The sequence below is a fragment of the Mycteria americana genome, chromosome 9, assembly GCF_035582795.1.
Source record: "Mycteria americana isolate JAX WOST 10 ecotype Jacksonville Zoo and Gardens chromosome 9, USCA_MyAme_1.0, whole genome shotgun sequence".
Lineage (NCBI taxonomy): Eukaryota > Metazoa > Chordata > Aves > Ciconiiformes > Ciconiidae > Mycteria > Mycteria americana.
The window spans coordinates 38441905-38467165 of NC_134373.1; the positions used below are offsets into that span (position 1 = coordinate 38441905).

The following is a 25261-nucleotide window of genomic DNA, read 5'->3' on the forward strand; positions in this document are numbered from 1 at the left end:
AACTGCGTCAAGGAATAATGACACTTAAGAAGAAAATAGCCATTATACCTACAAAAACAAATAAACTTGGAAATTGCTGATCCTCTCTTGTGCTGAAATTACTGGCTCATACATCCTCTTTTTCATTTGAACTGCCTTGTAAACATTTTTGTCTCATTTTACATTCTACCTGTAACCCCTTCGAGACACAATCAACACTTTTTTTATTTCTGTATAGTACTTACTCCTGGTACTTGCTCCTTTTCATAAAGAATTTGAAGTGCTTAGACAATGAAATTAATAATGAATAATGACAATAAGATTATGTCTATTAAGCTTGTGAAAAAGTATGTAATTTTGACAGATGTAACTAAATTTAAGTATGTTACATTAAAACACTATTGTTTTTTAAAGATGAGATTTTATAATCACCATTACTTTTCTTAAACTGTTTTTTTTGTTTAAAAAACCAACCTGTCAAACTCAATTAATGTAAAAAAACACTATTCATAGACTATAGACATTAACTCCAGTAACTGAAGCCATGTTTTGCAGAAAAAAATAAATATATGAATACACTTTTAGGATGATATTACGGATATTTTTAATAACAACATGGGCATGCATACATATTTCTTTCTGCACATGTAATATATACATCACACATCCGTACCGGGTAAGTAGGGAAGATACAAGTGCTAGCATTAAGTGGTAGGTTATTTTGCCAGTCAAAAAGTGTAATTGAAATATTCAAAACTGAGAATATCTCAGTATAATAAACTCACACAAAAATTGTTACACATCCCAAAACATCACAAAAGAAGCAGGAAATTTGGATGCAAAATTAAATCTAAACATCTTCAGGCACAAATGTATCTGTGGTATTAAAGCTGACAATTACATATGACTTAAAATGATATCATGAGAGGAGATGAATACATTTTTAAAAATCTGCCTATAAAATCAGTTGACCAAATCTAGGACAAAAATATTTTATTGTCCCACTTTAAAAAGTTTTATTGCTTTTTTAATTTCACTGCGAGTAGTTGTTTATATGTCAGTTACCCCGTAGTAGTACAGAGCAGCATCCTGTCACAGCGGTGGTTAAGTTATTCATAGAATCACAGAATAGAATCATAGAAGCATTTAAGTTGGAAAAGACCTTTAAGATCATCAAGTCCAAACATTAATCTAACACTGCGAAGTCCACCGCTAAACCATGTCCCTAAGCACCACATCTACACGTCTTTTAAATACCTCCAGGGATGGGGACTCAACCACTTCCCTGGGCAGCCTTGCTTGACAATTGGACAATTGTTCCAATGCTTGACAACCCTTTCCATGAAGAAATTGTTCCTAATATCCAGTCTAAACCTCCCCTGGCGCAACTTGAGGCCATTTCCTCTTGTCCTATCACTTGTTACCTGGGAGAAGAGACCGACCCCCACCTCTCTACACCCTCCTTTCAGGTAGTTGTAGAGAGTGATAAGGTCTCCCCTGAGTCTTCTTTTCTCCAGGCTAAACAACCCCAGCTCCCTCAGCCGCTCCTCATCAGCCTTGTGCTCCAGACCCTTCCCCAGCTTCGTTGCCCTTCTCTGGACACGCTCCAGTACCTCAATGCCTCTCTTGTAGTGAGGGGCCCAAAACTGAACACAGTATTCGAGGTGCGGCCTCACCAGTGCTGAGTACAGGGGGACCATCACTTCCCTAGTCCTGCTGGTCACACTATTTTTGATACAAGCCAGGATGGTATTAGTCTTCTTGGCCACCTGGGCACACTGCTGGCTCATATTCAGCCGGCTGTCAACCAATACCCCTAAGTCCTTTTCCGCCGCGGAGCCTTCCAGCCAAATATATATATACACACATATACTTGTATATATTCTCAAATATATACAGGTCACTAATTGAGTTGAATTACTCATAGTGTGCTAATGAGTTTCAGAGATTCTTTAATTCATTTTCAAATTTGTAGAGACTATTTACGTGCCCACCAGCCCCTACACCTTAGACCTGTGTCTTGCCGCTGGTTTCAATATTCATCACCACTCTGCCCCCCAAGCTATTCCTCCCTTCATGTTTGCCTCTCCGTGTTGCTGCCCAGATTATCTCCTGCCATCATCCAGCTATGAGTACATAAACTGCTAAGCCCCTTTGGTTTATCTCATTTATCTTCTACTGCAACTATAGGAGCTCCGCAACATTCCGCAACTTTCTTCATCAAGAACAGGAGGCTGCCTCTTGCCTCCCATTTTTGATTGCTTTGATATGAACAGGGGCAGAGACCATGACACAAGAAAAACTGTATTTTATGTTCTCTGTGGTTGCTTTCCGACAGGAACAACTGCATGGAAAGTAATGCCCATCCCTTAAAATTTGTGATGGAGCATGTCCAGCTCATACGGAAACTTCATAGACTTTACCAGTGAATGTTTGCCAAGTTTTTAATGATCATGTAGAAAAATTATTTTCAGAAGTTTATAATCTAATCCAATCTGGACATATTATCACAGGAACAGTGGAGGATACAGAAACCAGCCTGTTGGCAATCTTCATAAACTGGGATCCATAAACTGGAGACTGTGGAACCTTAGAGTAAAGTAACTGTGTGAATTGCCTTTAATATAGGTGAATCTGTCTATTTTTCCCAAATATTATCCTTTTAAAGAGATAGACTACAATAAAATAAAATAATAAGGTTTAGGAAGACACATGAATTGGAGAATTTTATCTCAACAATTACGAAAACTAAATCTAGAATGGAATAGTGGAGGTGAAGCAATTATCAGTTTGTGCTATCAGATGTGGCTATAACGAGTAATTCTATACACTCCTTGAAAGTTGGGAAAAAATTGTTGCAATATCAGAACTACTGTTTATTTCTCATCTGCTGTGAGAAACTCTCTTTTTAGACTTCTCTAATTTTTGAGCTGTGAAAACTGCACTATAAATCTGGAAGGAATTGGTTTCTGTAATTTCTTGGATTACCTTTACATTAGGACAATTTCAAAAATAACTGGATTTCCTCTTTTATAAAACTCTTGTGGCAGAGTTCAGAATTAGACGCAAATACTCACTTTCTACCTACAAAGCCCTTACAATTAGCAGTTTTTGAAACAGTTACAGGTGCTAAAAATGAAAAAAGGTTATAAACTCCAAAAAAACCCTTATACTTGATACTTTAAAACTTGCATATATGTATACCAATTCTGACATTTGTAAACACTCGGGCAGAAGACAATTCTGAAGAAAAGGTTTTTTCAAATTGAGATACTATAGGAAAGTTTCTCTCTGTTAACTGTATTACAGCTAAAGAAGTCATTTACGAATACTCAATTCATTTAAGGTTCAACACTTTTTCATTGCTTAATTCTCATGCCTCTGTAAGGTGAAGCAACGCAGTGCTCAACTTTTGTCTTTACAGTATAAAACATCAAAGAACTCGACACAGTTAAGGACTAATCTCAGCTCAGAGAAGCTTATATACTTCCTAAACTGGACTATCAGATTCCACTTTTATAGTTTCATTATACCGAAATTCTCATCTTCAAAGAGTGAAATGGGAAAATGGTAGGCACCTCTGGGTTTTAAGAGCTCTAAAGGATAGGAAAACCTGCATGAGGCAATTGGATACCTAGGGAACTGCGAAGCTTGCATCTCCTCTGGGCAGTGGGAACCAAAAGCAGCTGTTAAGTCTGACAAATTCTTAAATGTTTTTTTTAAAGCTCACAGAAGTAAACCAGCTTAGTGCTTAGCCAGATTAGTGCTTCAATGCTTGCTTAATCATTTACTGTGCATAACATTTGTGAATGCTGCAGTGCTAAATTGGCTAAGCTCTAAAGACAGTTTACATAATCAAGCATTAAACTTCAAATAGATAAGCAAGGTCATTGCTGCCCCTAGCGCCAAGAAGAGCTCCCAAGTACTGTAAGATTTCTGGCCTAGTTAGCATGTTTTCAAAGTTCTTACTAGGACTCTCTTGATAATTATAAAAGCCCATTTCTCTGTTGAATGCAAGGGAACTTTACAAGAGAAAAGCAGCAGATGTTCTCTTTTCCTGAAAAATCTTTAAGATTCGTAAGAAAGAAAGAAAAAAATACTTGTTGCAAAAAGTGTTAGCACTAAGATCTAAATACATGTGAACTCCCATTGCATGGAATAAACAATCCCTGGTTTAACATGCAGCGTGTCAATGATTAGCCTAAGATTGTTCTGTTTGTCCTCAAGAAGTATCTAGTGGAAAGCACAGAACATCGCAGTCTACCTCATACCATAATATCTCTTTATGATATAAGATCCACCCATTCTGACAAGATTCTTATTTGCTGGGTCTTGTGAAATCTCTGTGGAATTTTCTGATACATTTTGTAACAGGTAATTTAAGATCCAAAAAACATATTCTCAGAAAAAACTCACAGCAAGCTAGCCTTATCCTCAAAGGTCACAGAAACAGGTGAAAAAATAATAAGTTTACAATAACTAGCACTTCAGATTGCATCACTCACATGATTCCCATTTAGACTTTTCTCTCTGCTCCCTGAGTATGTATTTGATGGTCATCATATCTGTGCCTTTATCCTTCTCCTTTTGAAAACACAAAAGGATAGAATAAACTCAACCATCCCTTAGTTAACTTTGACAATACAAAGTGTCTCAAAATGACAAAAGAAAATGGACCATGAAATCCATGTGAACAATATGTCAAGAAACACAGTTATGACAGGATATGAAACTGATCTTTCTCATTTAAGTGCTTATCAACATGGATTAGAGTTTCTCATATCAGAAAGCTAGAAGGGATCACAGTTTCACCTCCTCTAAACCGCACCCACTGAACTTCCCCAAGGTTCCCTTATAAAGACAATTAATTTGCAATGGTTAAATTTTATCTTCCAGAAATATTTCTAGTCTTGTGCTGAAACATGAAGACATGCAAAATTTATTTGGTCGTTTGTTCCAGGAGAAGGGGAGAGGCAGGGAAAAGATTCTGATTAAAGACAAACTGATCATTATGTAGGAGATTTGCAAAATTCTCAAAGCACCCTTCGGAGCACCTACAGGCATATTTGATCTGTTTCAGACACCAAGAATTCTATCACTTCTTTGTTAAAACTGCAGAAACTTTTCTACAACTTGATTTTGGTTGGATAACCATATTTTGAGTGAAGCTCCTGACAACAGAAACTGACAAACAGCGTTAGCTAAGTAGAAAATCTTCCTCCCACATAATTTAAATACTTTAGGATCTTCTTCCCAAAGCAAAAGTGTCTTATTGCTTGAACGATTTATGTATCATCTGTACTTTCAAAAGTAGTACGATACCAGGTTTACACAAAGTCACTGTCACTTATGGAGCTCAACTCAGATATTTAACTGGTACGAAATTTTTATAAATTTTCATTCACAAATGGAAATGGTAAAACTATTGGGCACGAAAGCCTACAGAATGTCCAGTAATGCTTACTTCTAACACTTCCACTGTGATACCTAGAGAGTCAGACATGCTCCTCAAGCAGTCATGAATGCATTCAGCTGTCTAAAACTAGCAGTGGGGGTGCTCTGTTGAACAAGAAAGAGAATTTGTTTTATGGAACGCTGCTCTTCACTGGTACCAGCTGTGGCTTCCTGCTTCTCTAGGTTCACACATCCTCAGGGGAAGACATTAACTCCATGAATATAAAAACTGTTGAAGCTGATTTTACCCACTCGGGCAAGAGAAATTCACAGGCTGGAGACCGAGGCAATGGACACCAAAGACAGCAGGACTGGAATTTTGCAGATATCTTCTAGAATTTAGTGATAGGAGAACATTTGCTGAGAAAGAAAAATTCTGAAACTTTCAGGTTGAAAGAGAAAATTGAAAAAGGTTTGACCTCTGCAGTCAGGTTAGGGCTAAGACTGACACATTGGCTATTATTTACTTCTTTCCTTTGAAAGATCCAGAAAGAAGAGTGAGAGGATAATTGTATGAGAACAAAATAGCAGGATAGCAGCACAGGGAATAACATCAAGAGGAGTACGGAGCTTTGCTTCATCTGTCAGAAAAATAGACTGTCAGCAGGAATCCAGCTGGCACTCGGGGGTATGTCTGGGCAACTACTGCTTAGGTGAGCAGGTTACGACTGTCCTGTGGTCGTTACAAAAACCATGGAAATTAACGCTGAGAGTAATGGGAATGTTTACAGCTCTCATAGCTGTTGCTGTAGTCTCTCCTACCATCTCAAACAACTGTGATTGAATTGTTCATTATCTATTTATAACTTACTATTCACAAATACAAGGGCTAGAAAACTTGTTTGTTTTATTTCACAGAGAAGCTTCAATCTGAAAATAAAGTAGTTATTTCATGAACTCTGGTTTGGAGAAAACCTGGAGGCACCCAGTATGAGATAAAAGCCTAAAAAAAGCCCAAACGCATGAAGTTTTAGCAGCATACCAGCAGTTCTGAGGTTTGGGTAAAGCTTGTGGAAGGGAGCTCAAGTAACAGTTTCATCTCAAGAAAAAAACCCCAGCACACTGATACCTAGTATTTCATATATTTGAATTAAAGTGAAAGATCTTTAATTATACTTTTTGGAATATGAGAACTATTCATCATAGTGTAAAACTTTTTTTTTTAAAACACTTTCTAGATAAAAGATCCTAGCTTTTAAATTATCTGTCAGGTGAGAAACAGAACACAGGGATAAAGATTACTTCATTACATAAGTATTTCAAAAGTTATTATTTTACCCATCTACCAGGAAAGCCCCAAATTACATTTGCAATACTGGTCTCCTTATTGACTCATGCTGAGCAGACTAATGGGCATTTCCAGGCTTTCTCAGGCTGGAGAAAAGGCTGCTTTTAGCCACATTCTGACACATGGCACACCGCACATATCCCTTCCACTTTTAACAGCCAGGTTACACCAGCTTTGTAACTTGGTCGAGAAGTTGTGTTGCAAATATACACTAGAGTACAGAATTGACAGGGCAGCCTCTGATTGCTGAGGCTGTTCCTAGAGTTTCTCTTTTCATCTGACATTTTTTCCATGGACACGTTTAAAAATTATTCATAACAGAGAAGGAATATGAAAAGCAACTTTTAAAATATTGATTAAAGGGAAAAAAATTAAAAGGAAAAAAATAAAGGTTGCAAAAATGTTTTAAGTACAGTTTTTACATGATTATACATAACATGCAAAGCATCTTCAATTTAAAAATTATCAGAAAAACAAACAAACAAAAAAACCCTAAAAAAACCCCAAAACCTGTTGACCAACCTTTATGTCTATGAGATCCATCCATGTCAGAAAACTCAATATGATTTTCATCGGCCCAATACAGTCTATGGTTGACATAATCTATTGTAAGAGCCATAGGTCTAGATATCTGTGTTTCTATGATGACTGTTTGACTGGAGCCATCCATACCGACACGGCCAATGTGAGGATACTCACAGCAATCAATCCAGTACAAGTATCTATAAAACAAAATACAACAGCTGCTTCGTTTAGAGATGCAAAAAAATTAATAATAATAAATAACTAATTTATTTAGTTGATCTCAAGAATAAATCAGTAATTATTCTATAGTGTTTCCATTTTCCAGATAGATTTTTGGATTTTTCTAGACATGTCTGTAAATGAGTGTGCTAAATGTAAAGGGTTTGAATAGCAGAGTCCTCATGTTAGATGTGATTTCATCAAATTCATTATGGACTAGTAAAAAATGCATTTAAATTGCTTAGTCTTGATACCTTAGAATTTGAAGTACTGCCCAGATTGGACGTCATGAATGTCATATCCTGCAAAAATGGCATCACTGCTAAACTTATGACAAATATCGTATTACAGTTACTTTTAACACATATTACAAAACCTTGTTTTGTTGTTAATATTACTAGGATGCAAACTATATTACTTCAAGAAGTACTAGTTCCAAAACATCAGAACAGTTTCTCACGTAAATGGCTTAAAAATGGGTACAGTACTGAGAAAGACTGTTGGAAAGCTGAGTAGCAATTTTCTCTTTAATATGCTATTTAGCCACAATACAGAGCATGTTTTTTTTAAAAAAAGAAAAAGTCCTATTCTTTGGTATATGGATGCATGTTGCTACTGCTGTATGCCATTACTTAGAACCTCAGGACAGATCTTTCCAGCTGGGAAGCTGATATGCTTCTACTCTACGGGTTTTGGACAGGCCCTCAAAAACCCAGATGCAGCTCATATTCTTAATAGCCACCTGGAATACTAATTGCGTGCAGGAGAAAATGGTGGCCCTAAGAACAGCTACAGGTATCCTACAAAACACAGGTGCAATACATTGGCACTGAGCCTGCTCCACCTGAGCAGTAGAGAAAGGGAGCTTTCTCCACTGACTCCAGCAGAAAACTTTTTCTTTGGAAACAGATCATTACTATTGTATGGCATCAGCAATATAGTTGATTTAGTGTTTCTCATTTGTGAGAAAAAAAAACCTGAGATACAATTAATACTGTTTCAAACAATAACTCTGAATTTGAAACGTAAACACAATTTTTATTTCCAGCAGCTTTCCGTATTAAAAAAAATGAACAAACAAATAAATATATTTATTAAAAAAAAAAAAAAAGAGAGCTTGGCCTCGGAAGGCTAAGTCTGTACAGATACTGTGCACCGAGCAGGAGCACAATAAGTTTATTATGCCTGTGTATATCTAAACCTTCCTGGCAGACAAGGACTCTGTACAAACTTTGTAGAGCTGATTTTTGCATACACAGGGAACGTATCTTGGATGTCCAGGCAACCAGAGAGAGATACCATGTATTGGTATCTTGAATACATTTAACAAATGTCTACAGCCTCCCTGCCAAATTTTACAGGGAAGAAAGGGTACAGTTACAAGGAAATTCAATGCTAGTTCTAAGAACTGGTAGAAAATGGTTTTTCTCTTAAAAACAGTGAAGTAGGTAGGTTACATTTCTTAGCTAGGAAATACACTGCTTTTCTTTGTTTAGGTAGAGTCCAGACCAACTCAACAATTTTCTCCTGTCACTGACACTTGAGATGATTATTTGAGCTTTAGGATTTAGAGATGGAAAAGAATCATTAATTTGCCATGATATTGGAAGAGTGTTATAAGACACTACAATAGCTTTGTTCATCCAATTTACGCAGATGTATCCCAACGTTCCACAAAACAGAAAGCATTACATATGGAATTCAGATCTGAAAAGACATAGGGCAAACTTTTGATCGTCTATATTTTATTTATTCAGGGACGAGATAATAATTTAAGTATTACTATTCAGAAGTATTATTTTTCTGAAAGATTACATGCAGCATAAATATTTATTTAAGAGAATACATTTGGTTAGAAATTCACCAGGTTTTAATGACTTTCAATTAAATATACACTGATGTTTTAGTGGATAGTTTTAATATAGAAGATGGTTTACTGGTGAATTGAGAAGCCTCTGTTTACAAGATATTAACTGCATATTGAGCCATATAGATCCAGTGACCAATGGCTGTGGCATTACACATATTGTCACATAAACAGGAAATACCTCAAGGTTTTTATGCATATTCTGTTTCAAGAATATAAGATCTTTCTTCATCTGAATTAGATGCTGGCATGAAATGGTTAGATGGTTTATATGAGTCTCTGTAATGCTGACTCGGTTTTGATCAAATAGAAATGGCTAGAAAGTTTCTGTTTGAAAAAAAAAAAAAAACAACCCAAACAAACAAGAAGAAAAAAGTAAAAAGGGATTGTGTCTCTTGGGGTTGGACAAGATGACCTTCAGTGGCCCATTCCAACCTCAACCATTCTGTGAAAATAAAATATTAAATAAATTTGTTAATGGAAAGATGATTTCTTTTCTTTCTTTCTTTCCTTTTAAAATTCATAGTATTAGGTTAATTTTCTCAAGGACATCAGTTTTATGGGAAAAAGTATAATCTTTTAAAATTATAACTGTGAAAAAAAATGTCCATGGTTCCTATAGCTCTCACACCAGTCAAGAAATCGAAAATGGTGGTGGTGCTCAAAACTGTACTCAGAATACCAGCACAGATTTATATTAATAAATAAATTTTAAGTCGTGCAATAATTAATAAAATTAGCAATTAAAGGTACCAGTTAACAAACTACTTGAACTAACTAGGCAGTTCTCACTTCTTATCGTTGTTGCAATAAATTTTTCAAGTGTATCGATCATTTCAAATTTCTGAAAACTAAAGTTAGAAACTAAGTCTTCTAAAATAAACACCTTGTATCCTACTAATTAATCAGTCCAGTTATTTGACTTGTGTGAAAATAAAAAAAAATAATTTTATAGACTAAAAAAGGCATCTTCAAATTATGCAGGCTTAAACATTTTCACTCTTCGATTAACGTGCAAAAACTATCAGAAAATAGTCTTCAAATATGTGGTAGTTGAATGGCCTAAATTATTCTGGAAACTAGTAAACACAGAAGAGAGTGCTAACAAGATAGTTCACTTCAGTGAATAAATGAAACAAAACGTAAGAATTGTCTTCCATGTAATATGAACTTTTTGGTATTTAGTAACACACTTCTTAAAAAAAATACGGGGATATTTTTTGAAATATCTGCTTTACTCCTATCAAAACAAAACATTTACAGAGTAGTAAATATAAAAAAATATGGTTTAGTACCTGCATTCATCTTTCTATTATACCAATTTTATATGTAATGATGACATAGTAAGCATTGGTAATGCATTTTAGACTACTGATATCCAGTGTAGCTGAAAGTTAGATAGTAAAAAAACTAATTAGTATTTCCTACCTTCTGTTTTTATAAAAAATATTTAAATCTAAAATTAGGATTCAATATGAATTACTGCAAAATGGCTGCTCCATACCCAGCTTGAGGATCTAAGGACAGATCTCTAGGAAACTTCACTCTTTTGCTCACAAGGACGGTAGGGTATAAGCCATTGAGTTTAGACACCTCAATAATTCTCTTTTCAGTGTCAGACCAATAGAGATTCTTCCCAATCCAATCGACAGCCAGTGCATTGGGAACAGCTGTATTGTGGACTACCTAGAAAAGCAAAAATTACATAGATTATTCAGCTAAATACCAGGAACGGGAACAACAATTCAAGAGTTAATACTACCAGAATATTGAGAAGTTGGATATATGATACAGTGACACACAACATGCAAAAAATATTATTATTCCCTGTTAAACAATGACACTTCTGAAGTAATGACACTTCTTAAGTAACTAAGACAACGTGACACTTTCGTTACAGTAAATATCAAATTTCCAACTTCCCTGCGTTATGCACTACATTTTAAGAATTTTGTATCTTTCATTTTTCATCTGTTCAATTTTCCTTTTGTCTTAGGTTTTTTTTTTTTAAAAAAAGACTTTTTCCCCTTTACTGTTCTGTTTATTTTTCACAGAACAGAATGGAGATGAGGCTTCTCTCCCCATCGTGTGCCCTCAAACATGTCTGCTCATTAGCTCACCAGCTCTCTCGCCAGTCTACATCAGCATATATTTCCTTTTAATATTACAGTGGTGCCATATGGCATCATGACAGATAGACCAGAAGGGGACTTAACTCAGGCAAACAGGAAAAGATTACCTAGTTGGAAAGTAAATACTGTGCTTTTATTTCCAACAACCATGTGGCAGAAGAAAGAGGAACTTTCTAAGAATTACTTAAATTTCAAAAGGACTACATTATTAAGGAATAAACTAAAAGGCAGAAGCAATTTAGTGATCTACTGGAAAGCCTATGCTGTACTGACAGGGATGTGTTATTCTCAAGATTTTTGATGACTTGAATAATTCTGAGACTTGAACAAATGCCTCTAGATATACTTGATTACAAATCTCATCATGATTGTATGACTCAGTCTTGCTTGGCTGGGAGTACTTCATGTTAAGTGTTGAGTGACATTTGAATATTCCCAATCATTAGAGTCCAACTTCTTCTAGGCTTAAAAATTCTGTTCCTGATAAGGTCTATTCTGACCTATTCTATTCCTGATTAGGTCTGTGCAACTAGAACTTAAAGAAAAAAAAAAAAATCAGAGAGCGCAACACTTAAGTACTAATAATGGGTTTATTACTGTAGTGTACATTCTAATTTATCGTCATCTTCACCACTAAAAGAATGTGCAACAGAGCATAAACTTTACACATAAACCTGATTATGTATAACTGAATGTGTTATTTTAAATTTTATTTACCATTTGAAGATACTGAAAAGCCTTGAAGATTAGAAGGGACACTGTGAGATACTTTAAACCAATTTTACAGTTATGAATATGTAAAAGCACCCTTTCAGGTTATTACGTTATTTATCACCTTATAAAATCTTTTTAAAATTAAATCCAGGCATGCACCAATTTTTTAATATGAATAAAATTATTTTCTAATACCCTAGCACTACCAGCTTCACTGTTTTATAAATGTGTAACTGCAGCAAATGCTGCGCTGTAACATGGGACGTTTCGTGTAGAAATGCATAGCTCTGCATACTTAGATCGTGGTTTATCTAGAAGCATCAACCAAAGTAATTAGTCCCTCTTTTCTGATGTCTTTTCCTTTGGAGGGTCACTTTAAGCTTATTCCGGTCATTGAGATCACCAGTGTGATATTTAATGTACACAACCCAGTTTACTACAGCATTGTCCAATAACACATTTCATTTGAATCTACAATACTATACATAAAACACTGTGTTAATATTTGAACACATCCGAAAAAGTTGGTGCTTCAATGTATAAATATGTCCTCCATGATCAGATGCAGAAGAAAAATGAGATGCCATCAGGTTTCCCAGACCAAGAAAGCTAGAGTTGGTATGCTGAAAAGATGCTATCTTCTAAAAGGGAAATCCTAGGTAACATATCAAATAGTATCATTTACACTAATAGTATATTTATTTACAGTAACTAGTAAAACAAGAAGGATGAAGGAAATAAAATAAGAAATTCATACTTCAAGGGAAAAGGTTGTCAATCATAAAACCTCTCTCATGAAAAAAAATTAAACAGGTTTACTGGGAAACGAATTATTTCTAACATAAATTATTAAATATGTGCTATGGTAACCTATTAAAATCTAAGTAAAAGAGACATAACGTTATCATTTGGCACTGGAGAAAAGATTACTGACAGAATATCAGACAGCTACAATATATAATTCTTGATAAATTTTTGCACACATTTTTAGCTTTCAGAGGCCAAACCTGGGCCAAGTTTTTCAATGAAAAAACAAATATTCTTATGAAAGTTAAATGCACTTATTTTCACAATTTTTGCTTTGAATTTGGCATCCTATTTGAGTAAAAACTCCATCAAGATGACACTCGCTCTGTAAATTGCAAAATACTAATGAAGGAAAAAAGAAATACCCTCCATGCTCCCAACCTAATTTTCTTCTAATGTTTGTTCAAATTCCTGAAATGTTTCCTTAAAAATGGAATTATTATTACATCATTAGAAAGCAAGAGGAGTTTTTTGTACTCTCCCACTTGGCAATTACAACTTTTTGACTGGGAAAAAGGCTTTGTTCTTCTTGAAATAGTTAAGATTAGAAAGAAAAAGTCTGGGGTCATCCCCATTCCTGAAAACATCCCCTGAAATAACAAAATACAGATTCATCCAGAATTAACAAGCAGCTGAATAGGATGCTTTGTAAAATGTTTAAAGGCAATAAATATGATTCAAGGATTTAATGGATTTCAAACCCCACACTTGCCTGTCTCCTATTTTTTTTCAGGAAGAATCTTTGAAGGGATTGACTAGAACTTTTGAGTGCTTGCTGGATTTTAGTTTTACCCCAATGGAATCAGGGTGCCATAACTTATGTTCACCCACATTTTTTTTTACGTTCTAAGAACAATTATTTCCGTGTGAAGGATGGAAACAAGGTTCACTGATGCCAGTCAGTTTCAAACCTTAGCCCTCAAAAAGACTAAAGTTGGTGTGCTCTGAGGATGTGTCAGTCCATGTACTAAGCTGCAAATAAAAAATAGAAATCTTTTCTCTCTGCATAATATACTGGTGCACAACGAGGGAACAAAATTCACAGGATATGTTACTGCTCATTTGTTCCTTGTTTAAGAAGGTCAGACATAAGAGAATAAGCCAAGAAGAATTCCTTACTGCTTATCACAAATTCTGGAAAAATGTTGATGTAATTCAGCAAATGTGCTTAATGTATTTGTGAACTTATTCCACTACTGAGGCAAAACAGACAGGCTGTGCAGAAACGGGAGTGCAGTTTTACCCTGGATTATTCACAGCAAAGACATGGAGTTATTTTCATTACCAGTGTAGTGGAGGTGAGACAAAAAACAAACTGAAGACCATGGAAAATTGTATAGGAAGAAATACTACAACAGTGTATTTACACAGCTTACACCTAATGATACCTCTTTTTTTCTTTGGCATCCTGTAAACCACACTGAACTGCCAATTCAGTCAACTGTCAATTAAGTCATAAGGAATTTAGCTCATAAATACAATCCACTTAGTCCCTGTCTCTATTTCAAGTAAGATACAAATGCAATTAAATTTTACTAGGACTTGCTAGCTCATGCTGTGTTTGTATGCACATACCAAAACCTCACATTCTGGGTTAAACCCATGAAGAAGCATTTCCCAAAATACTCAAAAAATGTAATTCTAGTAGTGACATTATTAATCCCCAATTACCTTGATGTCACTTCCGTTTAAACACATTCTGTTTATGCGACTGCCATTTGGTCTGCTGGAATCAATCCAATAGATGAACTCTTCTCTATAGTCGAAGTCTATTGCAATCACATTGTTCAGCCCCTACAAAGAGAAAAAAAAAAAATGGCTATTTATTCAAATGTTTGAATACAAACTGTTTGATAGCATTCAGAATGCAAAGTACATTGCATTCAAACATTTAAAATGCTTTATTTTACTGACTGCCTATTTTTGAAGTACCTCTCATTTTTCCATGCACTACTTGTAAACAGTCAGAATAAGATAAAAATTGTAACAGAAATAAATATGGTGACAAGGAACTATCTCACATCAAAAATGCAGATGATGTATGAAAATAAATGAAGCTTCTGTGTTTTTCTTTCCTGCTATTAAAATGAACTTTAACAGTAAACACTTTAACTTTTGCTCAATTTCTCTGTTAATTACTACCTTCGGCATTACTTTGGGAAACTAGATGACACCCATTTTATAACAATACACTCAGAAATAGCATAAAATCTATTATCTTAATTAAAACATTTCATTATTAATATAAATTAACCAGGAATTCAAAACGGTGATGTTCAAAAAAGCATTAATTTTAATTCCTGAATAAGGAGGTTTTCAATTCTTAGATGCTATATTATAGGTACTGTGTGCATATATATGTGTGTACACACACACACGCACGCACACAGAGGTAGTATATACATAAAGTGTGAAAGTTAGCGATCCGGCAGGCATCTGGAAGTCTCTTATGGCTCCAGGTACTAAGCCAATAGATTGTAAGAAAGAGTGGTGCTCATATTTGAGGTACTCCTAAAGGTTGGAAAGAGCAGTCATATAATAACGGCTTTCCGTCCCAAATGGCAGACAAGAAGAGAAGTATTGCATTCAGATGATGGCTCTCATTTCCTTATCTGAGAATAGGAAAGCCTCGCCCCATAACCTGCTTAGCATTCTGATATGTCGTGAAATCACAATTATTACAATTATTACTATCAATCAAAGATGGAGCAGCAGTGGTAAAAAGAACAAATGCAGTCTGCGCTCCTTTTAAAACTGCAGGATCAGTTAATCAGTTCTGTTATCAGCCCAATGCCATTCTACTCTCAGGTAGATCAGCAACTTCCCTCGTTAATGTAATTCATAGTTGTAGAGGGGATGTGCCAGCCTAGCCAGCTCTACAATAAACAACTAAGAACAACGATATTTAATTGCGCAGAAAGCGATACACAGCTTATCTGCCAACTACTATAGTGTAATACTGTAAATCTATCTTTTGATCAAAATGTAACGGAAAGGAGTGATTAGGTTGCACAAACCGTCATTAAAGAAAGCCGGAAACAATACGGTATTGGAGGACCACTCTTATTTTCAAAAATCACATATCCATGCACACAGTGTTTTAACAAAACCAACTGCAGTTCTGTTAGTCATAACTGTGCTGCAAAACACTTTTCCTGTCCCTTCTTCTACTAATAGTATAAATGCATCTACAGATAACCCCCCACCCCAAATCCTTAACAAAGGAGACAACAGGTGAATGAATACAAAAGACTATAAAAAATTTATAACATTCTAGAAATGAAAGTCAGTAATTTGTGCAAAATTAGCCTTATATCTACATACTCTACAACACTGTAAAAGTTTCTTACGTATCCAGACTAATAAAGAGAATTGACTACCTGGAAGTCTTTGGTTTCAAGTGGTTTATTTTGGGTCAGTTTAGTACCAATATTTATCAGAACATCAACTGCAGGTAAAATTATTTCTGTACATCTACAATAGAGTTCTCTGTCCAGACATCATCTCCTCTTCGTGATCTACATGCCACTTTTAAGTCCTTCTAGCATAATTCTTTGTCATTTCTCATGTAATCTGCTTTTAGAAGGAACAGGGAAGCTTTCAAATGCCGTCAGCTGCATTAGTCTCTCATCTTAAACCTGCGGTTTTGTTTGTTTCTGTTACACACAGCACATGGTATCCTAGGCCGTGATTTGCGTTGCCTTGGTGCCCCAATTAAAAAAATGCAGGTAAAAATCACAAATAATGAGGAGGAAGATTCTCTCTATCTGCTCTGTCTATGGAAACCCTAAGAATTTTGATGACTAGGAGTGAAGGAAATGGAAGGCAAAGAACATACATGAGATGCAATTCAAACAGTTGTACTCTTTATGTATATTTGAAGAAAAAAAAAAAAGAGGAAAAAACTGGCACGTAACAACTCAGAGAAGACTGAATGGAATTCCGACTTTCATCTCCTTTACTCTGAGTTTATATGAACAACTGTTAGAATGGCAAAGCACAGATCAAATACACAGAGAAGGGTGGTTTTGCTCCTTTGCCAGAGCAGCTCTGGTATTTGCCTTCATCTGGTAGATGTCTAAGAAAGAGCCGATCCATCATAACGTTACAAGGACAAAAAGATGTCCTTATGAGGAAGACAGCCCACCTGTTCTGCTGGTATAGCTCCCTCTTCTGCTTTCAAATCTGGATGCTTTTAAAAATGCCGTGTTTGTAGAATCAAAGGCCAGTAGGTTCAATAGCAGAGGTATTTATTAGACTAGTGAATGTGACATGGAAAACACAGGTTCTCTTCAATGGCTGGAGCTACATGGTCTCTAACATACTGAAGAGGAGGCCATTAAATTCAAGACTGAGGAAGCTCTGAGCCAATCTGTCAGCACCAACCATAAAGAAAATTTACTGTTGCTCCCCTCTTTTCACAGGCTTCTATTAACAGATACACCAGCAAAAGAGGAGAGAGGCAGTGAGATGTAAATGAGAGGTAGTCAGAAGGATTTCAGAAGAACAAACAGACTTTAACATAATGCTTGCTATGCTTAAATAAAGTCAATGTTTAATGCAAGATGGTTAATTTTGTCATTACTGTTGTGAAGACCTAAGCACATCTCTTGTGACATTAAGGTACACAGCTTACTGACACAAGAAGTCACAAAAAGCCTAATGCTATTGACTGGCGATAACTGATTTTCTAGTCTTTCTACAATTCATTAATTAGTACTCAAGGAAATAGAAGTTTTTATTAAAACGAATTTTGGAATTCTAATCTATGGTAAGTAACTACACTTAGGTGAAGCATAGAAGCAGAGCAGAAACTGCTAAAAATGACAGCTCTGTACTTACTGGGTGACTTTCTATTTTTGTAGTTTTTTTCAAATAAGTTTTTTTTTTCCTGTTATAATAATTTAGAGGAATTCTTTAAAAAATTAGATTTAGCCAAAGATATATGTTCATATATTGTAACATTGTAAATCTTGGAATTGTCTGTCTAAATCAAAAAAATAGATTTGGATTATGACAGTAAGTAGCCCAAATAATACATGGCCAAATAGTTTTTTGTTGGGTTTTTTGGTCGGTTTTTTTTTTTTTTTTAAACTGAAATACACAAATTGTGCAAAACATATTGTGATGGAAGAGGATCACAAATAACATAATTTTTTTAGTACATCAGAATGACTGACGAAACAACTGCCTGAGCTTTAATCATGTCAAATTCAGATAAAATAGTCAATTTAAAATATTATAAAAACTCTGAATATACTGCAGTTGTTCTATGATGCATACAATGCCAATTGTAGGATGATGTTTCTGTCAGTTGCACACTTTAGAAAAGAATAAAAGTATTGAGTTAAACTTAGAGCATGGTACTATGATTATACCTGTTTCAACAAAGTGTAGTTGGATCCATCAGTGCTAATTTTTCTTATTTCATGATGATCAGCCAGAATTAAGAAAGGTTCCTCATCTAAACCCCGGGAGAAAGAATATATTAGACTAGCTTTTACGTTAATTTATGGAAAATCAGGAATACAATGCTGAAATACAGATGGTTTGAAAAATAAATGTTACATGCTCTGATCAATGTTATGGATGAAAGAAATATTTAAAACATTCAAATGTTCCAAGAAAGATCAATGATGCAGTATAAAAATGAACAAAGCAATCAATTAGTATATCTTTCAATGTTATTTAATTTTTTTGCCTTTGTAATATGGGAACCATACTGTATTTTATGCTAATTTAATGTCAGAGATTAAATTTGAAATGTATTTTATACCACTGGTTTTAATTTCATCATTCACTTTCAGATTATCACTACGACTATTATTTGTTACGGTTGCAAACCAAGCACATTTTGACCATTGCTTTTTGAGATTTCAATACTCTGAACAGTATAGACATAAAAACCCAGCTATTTGGACAAACCTTGATTCTCTGATTCTGACCTGAACCCAGATTTGGCTTTTTTACCCCTGGTTTTCTTGTTTATAAAAAAATATTTCTTCAGATACTCATTCATGCCATCACTTACTTTGAAACATCTCTGACACTGATGTACATAATAGTAAAAAAAAAAAAAAAAAGTATTAAAAAATACCTCTCTTTATTTTAGCTCTATTAACAGAGACCTCAGCTAAAATAATTAAAAAAATACTACTAATAATTAAAAATGTATTTAAGACTTGTATCTCCTGCTCATACATTCTGGAATGTAACGTGTTGTCCAACCTACTCTGCTCTTGTACTGAATACATTGTACCACCTTGCTTGCGTTTTACGTTCAACTCAAGACATTCTCCAGTTCTTAAATGATCCGAGGCATCATCCTCAGCACTGACTGTTGGTGGTTTGTGGAGAACGGCTGTAATGCTCTGCTCTGTTGTAAAGAGTTCAATGCAATTTATGCAAGAAATCACCATTAGGCCAAACATTCACATGTTGGCAACTCCTCGCAGCACAACCATCCTTGCCACAGCACAAACAGCTTTGTCAGGATCACTTTCGAAGTTTGATATATTACAACGCCAATAAACTGTACTATGATGTGTTCCAGCTCCAGCTGATGTGTTCTCATTTGAGTGCTCTCTGGCTTCTAAATTTACGAGTGGCTTGCAAAGCGTGCGACAGGAGTAAAGCAAAAACCGGATACTGTATTACTGCCCTCCCCTGTGTTTCCTCTGATTACTCAGGGAAGAACCTGAGACAGGAACACGAGGCAGCCAGAGGTTCCAGTCTTCTTGTCATTTAGAAAGAAAATAGAAGTTTTTTGATATTTAAAAGCAAAACACCAACAAACAACTTTGTGCAAGGCTGGAATAAGGAGTCTGCTCAAGCTGAAGGTTGCCTGCACTATGAAGGAAATCCAGCAGAACGCAGTAATGGGGTTTTTGTTTCTTTCCTGTTGACATTTTGCTCTTCCTTTCACTGATCTAGCGAATCCTACTCACTGAAGCACATAAAAATAACATCAGTGGCATAGACAGAGGGGTGAGGAAACAACCACTGTTCTTACATATCTTGAACTTTACTGTGTATTACGTATAAGACTGGTGGATTTCACATGCTATAGGAATAATGGATTTTGCAATTTCTATTATTTTTTTCCTGTTCCTCCTTTGCATGCCAGGAAGTCTGAAGTACATTCTAATATTCTAAAGTTGATGAAATAAAACAGCAGAAATCTTTTAAACACTTATCATAAACATACTATTATCATGTGACTCAGAAGTAGAATTAAGTGATTTAACTTTCCTGATACTTTTTCTAATAAAGTTACTAATTCAAACTTCTATAATCCACCATAACTATTCACTACAAATGATTTGAGCACAACACATACTAAAAATAGAACTTATTATTACATTCAGACATTGAATCACATTGCTATTGTTTATTGAAGAAGTAGTGTGCTTCAAAGCAACTCTTTATCTTGCATAAAAGGGTAACACAGACCTTGGGGCTAAGGTATTTCACAAATTATTTTGGATACAGCTGTGGACTAAAAAAACAAAGTGATACCTGAAAGGGATTTGCAGCCGTTTAGGTTATCAGGCTGTATTTCATACCCATCTGCACACAAGCATTTGTAGGTTCCATATGTATTGATGCATTGCTGGCTACAGGGAAATCCAGATGAACATTCATCAATATCTATACATGTTTTGCCATCATCCTTCAGAAGGAATCCAGGCCAGCATTTGCACTAGGAAAGAAAACCAAATACATTCATTTTGAATTACTCATTGATTCTGTTTGTTATCTTACATACTTTCGTCTGAATATATATATATATACAAACTTTTTCATGTAGTCTCAGTGTTTCAAGCAACATCTTAATTACATTGCTATTTATACTGTGTACAGGCAGACATACCTACATTTATTTTCAACTATTGCTGGTGTGACCCTAAGTACCATTCCCTCCCAAATAACCCTGTACAATGAGTAATTATTCTTTCTTCTTTAACTGAAGAAAAAGTAAACCACACCTTTTCAAAAGTATGCAAAGGATTCTTCCATTAAAATAATGATGTATGGACCCTTTGGAGTTCTTTATTTTCAAGTACACGTGCTTTTTGGTAAAGATATACAGTTTTTAATAATTTTTCTTGAAGCATTGATAACATCTAGCATTCTGTGTAGCAAATATAGTAACGTGAATGAGAACTGTTGAAGCTAATTTTTATTGGGGTCTGATGATCATCGTGGCAAGCTTATCATCTGCGATGTGAACGATGCAAAATACAACTGGGTAGAGCGGTTTTGAAACAGAGGCATAGTTTCGTCAATGGAAAACTTTGGGTCATGTTCCCTCCTGTATTCTCTGTATTACTCTCTGCAGAGACCCACGACATGCTCTCCCCACGATGTTACTTCAACAAGGTTTTTGCTGTACCCAACCTAGTCTCCAGCTCGTCTCCAGCTCTCTAGTCTATGGCCTCCTGACTAGGACATGGTTTCAGAAGTTTGAATACCTTTGGAGCTAAGCCATGTTGGACAGATTTTATTTAGTTCTCAGTGGGCCAATATTCTATTAAAAAGATGAAACGTTTGGGGGTGCAGTTAGGGTTACTTCAAGGTTAAAACCCTGAAAAAAATCTCCCTTCTTTTCTCAGCTTCTGTTTACAGGTTAGTGCAGTCAGTGGCTAGGGCTTACACAATACCCAAGAAGTATTCCTCTCTACGTCTCAAGGCCAAAGAGCAGATTCCAGTGATTCAGAAAACACCATCACATGCAGACAACTAATGGTTTTATTCTGCAACTAAGGCAGTTATACTTTGTTTAAATATTTCTCTAAATGTCTTTGACTTAGAAAAAAATTTGGAGAAAATTGGTATTCCTGCTATTCACTCCTATGTGTTTTCCTTTTTCACAACTGATTTTCAGTGCTCTGTAAACATCAGTATGATGTGTTGTATTTAAAGCATTGTATGTTCTTTTCCATAGGTTTAAAGTATGTATTGTACCAGGTTTTTTTATACAATTGGCAATTGTTTGCTTACTGGAAAAAAAAATGTGAATGTTCTTACTATGGTAGGTAAGCTACTTCATTACAAGGAAGTACAACACACTGGAATTTTATTATAATCACGCAGTAGTTAAGAAACAGTTAAGAATTAAGAATTTGCATTATATTACACCACATTTTATAATTATTCACCTTGTATCCAACAGGAAGGTCCTGACAATCTTGAGAACAGCCACTAACTTTCTTACTGAGGCATTCATTAATGTGGCAGCTTTTCTCATCAGATCCATCACTACAATCTTCTTTATCATCACAAACATTACTTTGAGGAATACACTTGCCATTTTTGCACATAAAAAAAGAGCTGTTACATGACTGCTCTGGAAAACAAAAATGAGAACACAACTTTGTGTAGTCTATTAGTATTTGGAATGAATTTTCTCATGGACCAGCTGCAATATGTGCATGTGAGATGAAACAATTGTGTCAAAATTGAATATTCATTTCTTATTGATAGTATTATAATACCTTTTTACATTTCAGTGTCTTTAAAGGTTCATTCCTCTCCTGGAAAATGTGTGAATAGTTCAACTTATTATTCCCTCCTACAGATTCGTTTTCATTTAGTTGAGAATACTCTCCATTATCTCTGCACAAAATATAGTTCTACAGTTTGCAACACTTAAAAAGCATGGCTTCTCTCCTCTGGATGTGCAGGTGTTTAGTAAAATGACTGACTGAATTCTGATGCATTCTTTGTCTGAGGACATGCATACATGGTTTTTTTTCCTGTTTGGCAAAACTTGAATACGTTGGCTCAGCTACATTCAGGTTCTTCAAATCAGAACACTTATACTTAAAGCAGGTATGTTGCCTTACCTCAAAGCAAATGAGTGATTTCCACCAAAATTGGTATGAAGGACTGGGCTACTGTACAATAAAGTCATAAGATCTAGACAGAAGAATTGGTTTTTCAAAAAGCCACAGAATAGGATATGATATACACACCAGGATTCATTTTCCACTCAAAACCCAGTCAGACAGACCTCAGCAAACTTATGCCAGTAGAAAATATCAATTAAAAAAAAAAAAATCACATTTGGTCAGTAATTTACTAACAAAAATAGACCAGTGTTTAATATCGGAAGAACAACCTAACATTGTCTTTTGTATGATCTACTTCTGTGTGATGAGTATATTAAATATATTAAACATTTTCAGGGCAAGCTATAAATTTTGACAATAACTGTGTTAATATCATCTTATTTTAGTACTAACAGAATTTATGCATTAATGAACTAGCAGCCACTTACATCATAGGAACTGCTGGCTTGAACTTTGTGAGCTGAGGTTTTGGATGCTGAGGACTGACAACACATTCTCCTTGCGAGACGTAAGCAATATTGTCATGAAAGCACTGGAGATTTAAGCTACAAGGTTTTACTTCTGCCTATCTACAATCCCAAACCATTGCTTTCCAGAAAGAAAGGTCACACATGTTATTAAAAAAATTAAATACAAACCTGAACTTTGACATTTTATGTTTATAGGCGCTTCATCAGAATGGTCTGGGCAGTCAAAATCACCGTCACATTGCCACTGGGAATTTAACAGGCATCTTCCATCAGCACAAGTGAACTCTCCAGGACGACAGTGACGATACCCTAGAAATACAGCAGTCAATGACTTCATACTTTGCTTCATACATTCGACATAAAATTTTGCATACACAAGGCAATGTAAGTAAAAGTATCTTTTGTTCCATAAAGAGATCCAAAGCATTACATGCTTATACACGAGTCTTCTACCAACAAAGAAAGAAATCAAATGTCTCTTATGCAGCATAGTCACGAAACAATTCCCACATATGTAAAACATATTTATGCAGCTCTCAATCATAAATACATTTTCTTTTCGGTGTAATTTAACTTTTTGCTATTATTAGGAAATATCTTTCTAACAGACATTTTAGAAATTACTATACCCAACAAATATTTTTGAGATATGCTTTTTACTCTATGCTTTCGCTTTAAAACACGCAGAACACTAATCATTTTAACCAGTCTAAACATGCATTTTCTAAGATGGCCACAAAATCAATATATATAAAATGTATACCTTTTCAAAGTTAAAGTGGATTTCTAACAGAAAATTATAACATATAATGAAGTAAAGAAACCACAGACAGGGATTTTCTTCTTAGAACACCTAGAGTGTTTAACCTGGAGTTCAAAACCAACAACGCAGTAGAAAAATTTAGAAAAGTCAGCACAAATTTAGTTTTCTCTATTCAATTTTGAAACATGAAAGTTGAAAAATTCCCAGAGGGAAAATCACCTTCTATTTGTAAGATTTTCATTTGTAATATTCATTACACTAAACCAGCTACTACAAAACTTATGTTCCTGTTTGGGAAAGAAAAGTGTAACTTTTCCTGTATTCTATGTGTATAAAGTCTGCCTCAAGTACTCTGTAGTCCTTTAAAAGAGCCTTGAAATCAAGCCTTGATTTAGTTTAAAACTCAAGGAAAAAAAAAAATGGTTATAAAGTAAGAATTACATAGCAATACTCATTCTGATTATAAAGAATGATTTTGCAACATTTAAAAAAAATTATGCTGAATTCTGCTTAACGTTCTTTCCTCTTGAAAAAAAAATGCAGATTTTAAGCTCCAAAAATTTGATTCGTCCATGAAATAAATCCAAATTATAACAACTACTGAAGCTTTAACTACTGAAGCTGTGAACATCTGAGATGAGCACTCATAACTCTACTCTCTATAAGTAGTTTGGTCTTTTTTTCTAATTATTTTATTTCCTGCTATGTAGTATAGCTTTTTTCTGATAGCAGATGGAGATGTAACATTTGACAGTCTGGGATGAGATATCCCTCTCCATCAAGAGCTTTAAACCTCTTGTATATCTTTAGTAGCCATTTAGAATGTGTTAATGTACTATTTTCAAAATGCAGTATGTTATTACCTCAATTACAAACATTACTTGGAATTAAAATAATTCTGTGGTCTCTTGAAGGTTTGTGGTTTTTTTTTTCTTTTTTACATAGATCATGCTTGAAAGAAGATAGGCTGACTTGATAAGGAAGAAAAGGTGAAGCTTTTTGGTTGTCTGAGACACCTTTGAGTGGAAGTTTTTACTGACCAACAGCTTTGCCTCGCGTCTGCAGCATGTCACAAGCATGTCATCACCAGAACGGCCATTGCGAATGTGCAGAACAACGGCCTCTGCTTAATATTGCCTCTGCTCTGGGAGACAGGACATAAAGAAACTGGAAACTGAAACCAGAAAAT

General features: G+C 35.1%; 1 protein-coding gene across 1 annotated transcript in view; it reads right to left on the reverse strand.

Annotated features, from left to right (window-relative positions):
- The window catches only part of LRP1B (LDL receptor related protein 1B), a 482733-nt gene that overhangs the window by 101989 nt on the left and 355483 nt on the right, over window positions 1–25261 (reverse strand). The window contains exons 53-59 of the mRNA XM_075511235.1: window positions 23478–23618; window positions 22147–22334; window positions 20504–20687; window positions 18364–18449; window positions 14657–14779; window positions 10837–11018; window positions 7244–7443 (exon numbers count right to left, since the gene is read on the reverse strand). Of these exons, the coding sequence (XP_075367350.1) occupies window positions 7244–7443; window positions 10837–11018; window positions 14657–14779; window positions 18364–18449; window positions 20504–20687; window positions 22147–22334; window positions 23478–23618 (1104 nt within the window). The remainder of the gene's footprint in view (window positions 1–7243; window positions 7444–10836; window positions 11019–14656; window positions 14780–18363; window positions 18450–20503; window positions 20688–22146; window positions 22335–23477; window positions 23619–25261) is intronic.